At 35.9% G+C, this 9,911-nt stretch overlaps 1 protein-coding gene across 1 annotated transcript in view; it reads left to right on the forward strand.

Moving 5' to 3' along the window:
- Positions 1–8,528, forward strand: part of N4BP1 (NEDD4 binding protein 1) — a 17,534-nt gene extending 9,006 nt beyond the window's left edge. Inside the window, exons 3-7 of the mRNA XM_010174311.1 lie at positions 1,796–1,926; positions 2,371–2,467; positions 4,121–4,228; positions 5,770–5,877; positions 7,995–8,528. Of these exons, the coding sequence (XP_010172613.1) occupies positions 1,796–1,926; positions 2,371–2,467; positions 4,121–4,228; positions 5,770–5,877; positions 7,995–8,331 (781 nt within the window). The 3' untranslated portion in view covers positions 8,332–8,528. The remainder of the gene's footprint in view (positions 1–1,795; positions 1,927–2,370; positions 2,468–4,120; positions 4,229–5,769; positions 5,878–7,994) is intronic.
- Positions 8,529–9,911: the final 1,383 nt, after the last annotated feature.

Consider the following 9,911-nt stretch of genomic DNA (forward strand, 5'->3'; position numbering starts at 1 on the left):
ATGGATGAGTAGAGAAGGCATAATTTTCAGCATGAACATCAAGACCTCTGCATCTCTTGAAGACCAGTTGAGAGCCATTAATACAGTGAAAGTATTTAACAGAGTTTTCCAGTTTGAATAGGATACCTAATTTGAAGTGAGGGGATGATGACTGCTTTTTAAACTTATGACCTAGAAGGTTTATGAGGGGTAACTCTTCTGTGACAATTGCTTTCCCTTATTTGACTGCTCTTGACATCGAAAAAAAACAATTTTTTTAGGGCAAATGTGGCGTAGTTTGGTTTTGTTGTTTTTTTTCTCTTCAGAAACTCTGTTAATAAGTCCTATTTTTTGCCTTTTTGTAGATTAGATGTAGCTTACTCGATTTTCTGTCCTTCTACATAAAACATTCCTCTCCAAATGTAGAGAACCTTAATAGATTTATATTTTGACACATTTATTTTAAAAAGAGTTTTAAAAATTGGAAAAGGATACATGAATGCTACTAAAGCCTGAGTTTCACTGTCAAGTATTTCCATGGCCATGTTTTGAAGAACTCTCTGTTCAGAAGATTTCCTTGTAGGTTAAACCAGGGGTTGAAAGATAAAATTCCATTCAAAACTAGTACGGCTTACTATTAGACTTACAATATACATCTGCACATTAACTAGGAGGCTGGTTTAAAATACAAATACTGCTTGATCACTTTCTGTTATGCGAAGCACTTTGTAGTGACTTAACATCTAACTTAAAACACAGAATATGTAGTGCTGTGTAAGAAATGCTTTGCCTCTTCATGCCATCAGTTCTGAATCAGTGTGTCTTTTCTATGTGTATCTGTGTTTTGTCTAAGTGTAGCCTCTAATCTATGAAAATGCGAGGAGAAAAGTTTCTGAATGAAGACTGGATTTAGCATTATGTAAGGTGCTAATAGGAATTTATTCTAGAGATGTTTTTTATTCTATCTTCTGAGCTTAATTTTAAGATTCTTCTTCCATTGTTCTCATGAAGCTCAGTTCTCAGAATCTGGTTAGACAGTTAATTGCTAAAGGAGGACTTCCTGCCATGCATTAAACGGGCATATAGGGTCATTGGGATAATTCAGATTGAGAGGGACCTCACAAGGTCATCAACTCCAATCTCTGTACCACTCATATTTAGCAGTTAGTTAGTGATTTTTCTAGAAAGTCACTTAACTGAATTGCAAAAACAGGTAATGAACATCTTACTGGTTTTTTTTCCTCCCATTTAAAAATATTTTAAAATATTGCCACTGAAACACAGTGTTTTGAAAATCTTTGTTCAAAGAAATGTCATTATTTTACTTGAAAATGGTTGCTCAGATTGTTGAAGTAAAGGGAGAGGAGGCCCTAATATCAGAGAACTTCTCAGATGTAATCCTTGGGCACCAGTTGAACCAGAGGTGTTCTGTTTTGTAATGGGACTGTATTTGGAACTACCACAATATTTTAATTTTTAATTAGATCATTTTAATCTATAATCAATACTTTTCGGAAACCATCACTATTGGCCTCTTTTTAAAGCTAAACCCACTTCTAATTACTCTAATACTGTTGTGCCCACGAAACAGAAAGGAGACTGAGCTGTAAAGTTGGAAAGAGGTGTTTCTATTCTGCTCTTTTGCTGAAGATCTCTTTCCATTTTTAAGAGTCTCTAACATCCATCTGCCTTTTATTGGGGAGGCTCTGTTAATTGTACCTTCCAGCTTCACTTTGCAAGGTTTTGTTCCATTTTCTTTGTATTCATAGTAGTAAACTACTGAATTTAATTTCCCTTCTCTTTCTTCCACCCCCAGACATGGCCTAAGGAAATTCTTCTCCTGTCGAGGAATTGCAATAGCTGTTGACTACTTTTGGAAACGTGGCCACAGAAATATTACCGTATTTGTTCCACAGTGGAGAACAAGACGTGATCCTTACATTACAGGTGAGGGAAATAGTTCCTTGTGTTTTCTTTATTAAATTAAATTGTAACTATTTATTTGAATACTTCTGTGAAGAATAAATGGAGAAGGAATACTTCATCATAGGATGTTAAGAGAGCAGGATGTTCTACATGAGTAGTTGGGTTTCCGTACACAGTGTGAGACCCTGTAAAATGCTGTTTAGATTAACTGATGTGCCATAAGTGGAGGCCTTTGTTTTGTCTGGGTTTTTTTGTTTGCTCTTTAATTTCTAGTTTCAACCTCTTCCACCCCATTTTTTATAACATTAACAATTCTTCAGCTATCAGTATGTCATTTCTGTAGATTAATAGGTACAAAAATAGCCTGTCTTCTTTGCTAATTTTATCTCAGGCTAATTGTCAAATCTATAAATAGCTTAGAGGAAAGCTTTTGTTTTTAAGAACAGTTATTTCATGTTTTAACAGAGCAGGATTTCTTAACACAGCTCCAGGATGTTGGAATATTGTCTTTAACCCCTGCAAGGATGGTTTTAGGAGCAAGAATTGCTGCTCATGATGACAGGTATGGAATTTACATAGTTTAAAGTCTTTTTAAACATCTAACTAACAGTTGTAAAAGCTTAATACTTCATAAGCAGTAGTATTAGCTATTTCTTCAACTTGTCTAGACAGAGAGCTATGCATCCAGCTTAAGACTGAGCTCTAAATCTGTTATTTTACTGTCCTGAGAAATATTTTTATATGTAGTTCTCTAATAATGTTGTACATACTGTTTTCAGAAATTCATGGAAAATGGCAAATTTTCATGTCAATTTTAACAAAAAAAAAAAGTTAATCCATTTCAAATGTCATCACTTGCACTGAGGAAGAAATTAGTCTCCTAGTAACGTGTTTATCCTTTCCTGATCATCACTCTATCTCTGAATTGTCTTTTTATGTTTGGGGAGCACTAGCATAAATCAGCTACTAATCAGGTAATATTTTGTTCCATAGGTTTTTTGTTTTGTTGGGGTTTTTTTTGTTAGGTGTTGGAGGGGTTTCCTAGTGCTTACATTGCTATTGCCAAATTTTCCCAGTCTTGAGACACAGTTAAAAGTTTAAGTTTGATTTTGTTTTGTTTTTTCACAACCAGCTTTCGTAATTCTGCATAGAGTAGCAGTTTGCAGCTTTGAAATTGTGTTTTGCAGCTAGCTGGATTTCGCTGGATTTCAGTTTCTTCCTTTCTACTAAAAATCATTCTAGTTTATTTTTCTGACGACAAAATTCTCAGGATTTTGCATCATGGGCGTGCCTATTTTTTTTTTTTTAGATTGTGGAGTCATGTACCTGATTGCAAAACTTGGTATGCCAAAGATATATCAACTAGAGTGCACTTAATTTATCTTCCCTTGTTAAGATGCAGGAAGTCTGATCTCTTAAATAATAATAATGTTGTAGCAAAAAAAAATGTGGAAGGTGGCAAAGTTGGAGTTGTTTACACTCTGGTATTTTATATACACCCAACATTTTGTATAAAATGCTATGTAAGTGTAGTATTTTCAGCTGAGATTACTGTGGAAAAGAGTGTTGTGGTAGCATATTTATAGTTTCATCAAAAGTGTACACATTTATTTAAAGGACACCACTCATTATCTCTTTGCTAAAATAGTTTCAAATGGCAAAAAAACTTGTTTTGAGACAGGTAAAAAAAATCATATGATTTTCTTAATAAATCGGTCGTTACCTTTTATCATTATTTATGGTAGCAGCACTCTTTGTTAACAAGTGTTGACAGCAAACAACTAACATGCATAACGCTATCTTGCAGAACACGGATGTTAATGCTAAGCAAAAAAGTATATGAAAATAAGTTTGTGTTTGAAAATACTTTACTCTTTTGTAAAGCAAACCATTTACCTGTACAAATAATTCAGAATCTGATAACTGCGTGAGGTTTGGGGGGTTTTGCTTGTGGTTTGTTGTTTTGGTTTGGTTTTTTTAATGGGGGGAAAAAACCCTCCCATAAAGACCCTGCTGCACTAAATAAATATATGCTACCTAAAACATTATTTAAAGTTACATGGTGGGTCAAAATAGAGTAATTTCCTGGTAATCAGAATGCTTGTTTTCATGCAAACAGATTACTCCTGGATGGTGAAATGTTTAGTTTGCTAGATCTTTGGACAATTTTCAGCTAAATAGACTATCTTAACTGTCTTTGAAATGAATTTTACAGGTTTTTATTACACCTTGCTGATAAAACTGGAGGTGTTATCGTGACTAATGATAACTTCAGAGAATTTGTGACAGAATCACTTGCCTGGAGAGAAATTATTCAAAAAAGGTAATTACTCAATTTCTATGAAAGCTTGAAAATATGTCTGTCCTTACAGTTGTAGGCACCCTACATTAATGTCAGGGTTTTTATTTTTTTTATCTGTCATGCAGCCCAGGAAAGCACTGTGTTTGTTTCACCACTTGAATTCGTGGCCTTATAATTGTGTGTTGCATAGTCTAATGTCCCTATTATTCATGTGATCTGTAATGTACGCCTGTTAATTGCACACATAAATAGGAGCTTGGAGCAGCCAAGCTATATCGCCTCTAAAGCTCTTTGTTAGGTCCTGTTAGAGTATACGCTTTGCAGTCCATTCTCATAGCTTTCTTGGTTTATATTTCATTTCTTCAAGGAGGCATGATAGCTAATGCAGACGTACAGTGTCACTTTTAAGGTTTCAGAATCAGTCACTCTACTGTAGTACAGCAAATCCGCATAGCTAAATACTTGCAGTGAACACACAGTAACGAACACTTGCAGCATATCCCTGTAGCTATTTCCCTGCAATTGTTGAGTGTTCTTCAGGTTTAGGTGAGTTCACTTAGCTACCAAATATCCCTGCTTCAGCTTGTGGATTCTCTGTTAATTATAGTTTCTCCTGTGCAGCTGGTTTCTTTTTGTTGTTGTCGTTCCTTTGGTTTTTTTGCTTTATTTTTCCCCTCTCCACTTAAATCGGGTCATTTTACTATAAGGCATGGTCTTCTGTTGCCAAATTTTCCACTAATCCCTCAGAGTCTTCCTGATCTCTTTTGAGGGTACATCTACTGCAGTGACGGGTCTATATAGGTCTAATGAAATTAAGTAATTGAAAACTTTTGTTCTCAAAATATAGCTGGGAGAACGTGGAATTGGTGTTGGCTAATTATGTAGGTGAATTTTTGAGTGAATTATACCCAAGTCGGGTTGTGTTCTGCAGAATGTTAGCAAGAATACTTAGCACGTCATTCTGAGTCTGTGGTTTTTAAGAGCTTGCGTTAACATCTGCTATTAGTTTTACTTCTGGGGAAATTCCGCTATACCAAATTCTCTCCTCGCAGACAAATTTTAGTTGAACTAGTTTCCTTCAGTGTGGATTTCCCCTTGTACCAAAATGATCCCAGAAAAAAGCTTCTTTGTGTCTGGACTGTAAACAGCTAACACTGTGTTTACTAATTGGGTGGCTTTCTGATAACATAGGCCTTCTAGCTACATGGTTGAAGATCCTTACAAGGAAGGAGAGTTTGAACAACCAGAAAATCTTCTTTAATCACCTAAAAAATTCCACCCCAGTCTCTTTGGAAAAATTTGCAGTCATCCAACACTTGCTGTCCAAAAAAAAAAAGCTCAGTGTTCTATAGTGTAATGATAACAGTTCACATAAGCTCTCATTAAATTATTTTTACAATGAATGCTGGTTGTACCTAAAATGGGTTACTAGTAAAGCTTCACTGATTCCTGATGCGGTGAGAAGTGTCTGCTCTAAGGCAACTTGTCCTATGCTACAGAGGTGAAGGGCAGCAAGAGTGTAATACATTGTTTGTAATAATATTGAAAGAACTTTATTGCAGGTTGCTCCAGTACACTTTTGCTGGTGACATATTTATGGTTCCTGATGATCCCTTGGGAAGAAATGGACCGAGATTAGATGACTTCCTTCGAAATGGAGGCTGTTCTAGGTATAAGCACTCTTTTCACTCTTGTTTGAGACAGTTATGATTTCAAATGTGAAATAAACTGTTTTCCTGGCTCACTTGAACACTTTAGATCTATATAGTAAAGGCACAGTAAAATTAAGCAAGAATGCTGTAGGATGTAGTAGCTTAACAAAAACATGTTTTTCCTATTACTTCAGTCTGTTCAGAAACTGCTGGTGACATTTGCGTCTAATCAAGATCTCTCTCAGAACTAAGATAAGTAAGGCAATCACTTCCTCTGAGATTTGATTGTGGTGGTTTTCATACAGAGGTGGTCCAAACTCTGTTAACATTGCACAAAGCTGCCAGTGGTTTGGGTATGTGGTAGCCTGATATCTTGTTAATTACAATCATGTTATTTAAAACACCTTGGTTGATCACTTGCTCATGGTAGAACAATAGGTGCTACAAAAGAAACACTCTACACTCATATTTTTTGTCACGGGAGAGGTATTTCACTTCACACTTGAGGGTACTGTACTGTTAATAAAATTTTTTTTGAGAGGCATTGTTATTAAATGCATTTGTATTTTATTCATAATTTTAAATATTAATGAACATATATTGTTCCCTTAAGGTCATTGTACTTTTTAAATGTGCGTATACTCAAAGTCGGAATTTGTTTTGCATTAACTACCTAGACTTGAGAATGGATTTGGTCTTTTGCTCAAGAAAATAAGCTGCTCTCTGCTCTTCTTTCACCAGCTTAGGAATTATAAATGCTAATGATAGTGAGGAATATTGAGAGAGCTTTTAGAAACAAGTGGTAAATAAAATTAGCAATACAAAAAGCAAACTTTACTTAAGGATTAATACAATGAATAGGCAGGATTCTCAGCTATTGGAAACAATTGAGGAAAGTGAGATGTATATACTGGTAAGTCCCAGGTTGACTTGAAAATAAGCACGTAATGTTGACATGAAAAAGATAAGTGCAGCTCTAGAATTTCAATAAGAAGTCCTAAGAAAGTATTCAAACTCTAATATAAAAGCCTTACAAGATGTCATTTGGAACACTGTTTTAGCAGCCTGTGTCCAAGAAAAATAAAATGGTGTGTTCAAAGAGGTGACTGTGGTGATTGTAGAAATGGAAAGGGACTCTTTTGAGAAGTCTCTAGAAGAGCTTGGTTTACTATCTGTAAACTTGGAACTGGAGCTAGGCTTTGAGTTTTTGTGGGTGTGTGGCGGGGCTTTTTAAGACAGATAAAAGGTGACAGTGTAAAGAGTTAATTTTGTTCCTTTCCTGAGACTTTTCTACTTGAGTTCAATGATGCAGAAGCATAAATGGCACCAGGAGTAAGATCAGAAACTAGAAGGATCTCGAGCAATTAGAGAGCCGTTCCATGTTTACAATTACATATAATTGTAAATTATATGCTTTTAAAACAGAGCTCTGTAACTTAGGTACTGTTTCCCTTGCTGGTAGAAGAATGGATTGTAACATGAGTTCCAGTTCACATTTCTGTGTTATCTGGTGGCATCTGAACTAGGCTTGTCCCTAAATTTTGTAGTGCTAGCAGTTTAGGGTAGCAACAACTTCTCAAAGTCTGAAGTGAAATCTAACTAATTAAGGAAGAATATTCAGATCCTGAAATTAATGAAAACCTTCAGTGCCCCGTTAAGGATATCATGAGGGAAACAAGGCCTTCATCAAAATGTGAGGACAGCTCACAGTCATGCACAAAAGTAGATGAGGAATAGTCTTGTGTAGCATCTGGAAGCCCCTTTGGTCTGTCAGTATTTTCCTGTGTTCTGAGTCAGTGTACATGTGTTCAATGTATCTTTTTATCCATTTAGCTCAGTAATGCTGATGTTGATACCTCCATAAAAGAAGCTTTGATTGTTGCTGTATTGTGCCAGGTACTCCCAGCATATTAGAACTAGTGCTAGGTAATGTTAGTGAACGTTGTTACTCATGCCAAATTCAGACTAAAAACTGTTGCCCTACTGTTTTGTTTCTCTTTGAAAAATAATTATCATTTGATTCCAATGTGTAAGTAGCTGAGCAGCAGTGAAGTATAGGAGCTAGATGCATTTTTCTTTTCTCCTTGTACTCTCTTTTACCTTAATTTAATCAAAATTTTTATTTTGTTCCATAGAGATTTTCGGTCAGCACAAAAGGCTTTACAGAGCAGTGGACAGTATTCTTCTGAGACACCTCTCTTCGTGCCAGTCCCCAAACCAACCAGTAGCAGTCAACAGCCTAAAAACAGAGTACAGGATCATCGTTCATCAACATGGCTTCCTCTGGAAACAAACATACCAGCTTGTCTAGCAATTCCACCACAGAGATCTGCCTCAGAAACAGTACATCTAAGAGAAGCCCTGATTAAAATTTTTCCTGATTATGAGCAAAGACAGAAGATTGATCAAATACTAGCTGATCATCCATTCATGAGAGATCTTAATGCACTGTCTGCCATGGTGCTTGACTGAATACTATACAGAGTTTTTATATCACAACTGATCTGACTAACTTTGAAAACCAATGTGAACAAAAATGTTGCTCTGTTAATGTTACTTTGTGAATATTCAGAACCTAATTTTATTTGTATAAACAAAGATATTTTTTGTGTATGTTCTGTTGCTATTAGATGCCAGTTTTTGGTAAATTAAAAACTGCTGCTACTACAGGTTTATAGTAATATTTTCTATGAAAAAACAAATCTTCTGCTTCACTTGAATTGCTTATTAAAGCAGTATCAGTTCTGAAGAACTGTTATCACTTCAAATAGTGTGTTAGCACTTTTTAAAAACCCCTTTCCTCAAAAAGCAAAAATCCTGTCAGGGACTCAAAAGTAACTCTTTCAGATTCACATACATCTTCCAGATGCATGCATGACATACTATAACATAAGCCATGCACCTGTCAGATTGTTGGGGCTTGTAGTGTAGTTAACTCGTAGAAAAGCTATGCTCTGCTAGTATCTCCTTCACTTAAGAACTTTGAAATATTTCTCCATGGAAATAAAATAGACCCTTTTAATATTTTCAGATACAAAGACTTCTACTTAGTGTGTATGTGAACCTACTCTCCTCAGGCCTGTATCGTGGATTTTGGAAATCACTGTATCGGAGCAGTGGATTTTCAGTGTATTGTTGAAGTACTGTCACAAGGTGGCATTATGCATCTGTTGGTCTATAATAATCAACAGGAAGGGTTCTGGCATATTCTGAAGTGCTTTTTCTTATATAAAGAAAGATTAAATGCAAGACAGTAATTGTAAGAGTGTTGTGGATAAAATTGTAGATTATACAAATGGCTACTAAGCAGCATCCTGATATAATGGATAGCTAAGAAGCTTTGTAAAAATCTTAGTGCCCATGGAATGAAAACAAACCAAGAAAATCCATTTGCCTGTTCATCCAGGTTGGAGAGGTACTATGCTGGAGTAGTTAGGAGAGTGAAGGTTTGAGTTAGAAAGTGTAAATTCACAGTTCTCAATAGAAGATCCCCAGGAGGACAGTGGTAGTGAATTGGATAATGCTGCTTAGTTCTACACTGGAGTGAGACACAGGAACTTTGGGTCAGCTTCTTAATTCCTACTAAGCTCTTCTAGAGGCAGTCAGGAGAATCAGGGAAATTGGCCAAGAGCAACACAAACTATTCCATATCTCCTTTGCACATTAGTATACTCAAAACCGAAACCAGCTGTGCAGTACAGAAATGCAGATAAAGAAATATGGTTTTGCTTTTGTTTGTCAGAAGGAAATAAGATAAAAATTGGAGTATGACACTGTAGGGGTAGCAAAAGTACCACATTGATTACTATCTAGTGTGGGGGAAATTGTAGAGTATGTAAACTCTTCATTAGCTAGCAGTGGATTAGGGAACTCTATTAATGCTAGTAAATGCTGATGTGCTGTTCACTTTGGTGCTAAACATCCACTTTGAAAGGAATTAGAGAGGAAGGTAGTGCATCAAGTGTTCAGCTGAGTAGTAGCTGATTACTTTTTCATGACACAAGAAGCCTATCTGGGAATAATGGCTGTCTGAAATCTGTAATCTTACCACT

This window comes from Antrostomus carolinensis, unplaced genomic scaffold, assembly GCF_000700745.2.
Source record: "Antrostomus carolinensis isolate BGI_N321 unplaced genomic scaffold, ASM70074v2 scaffold3288, whole genome shotgun sequence".
NCBI lineage: Eukaryota > Metazoa > Chordata > Aves > Caprimulgiformes > Caprimulgidae > Antrostomus > Antrostomus carolinensis.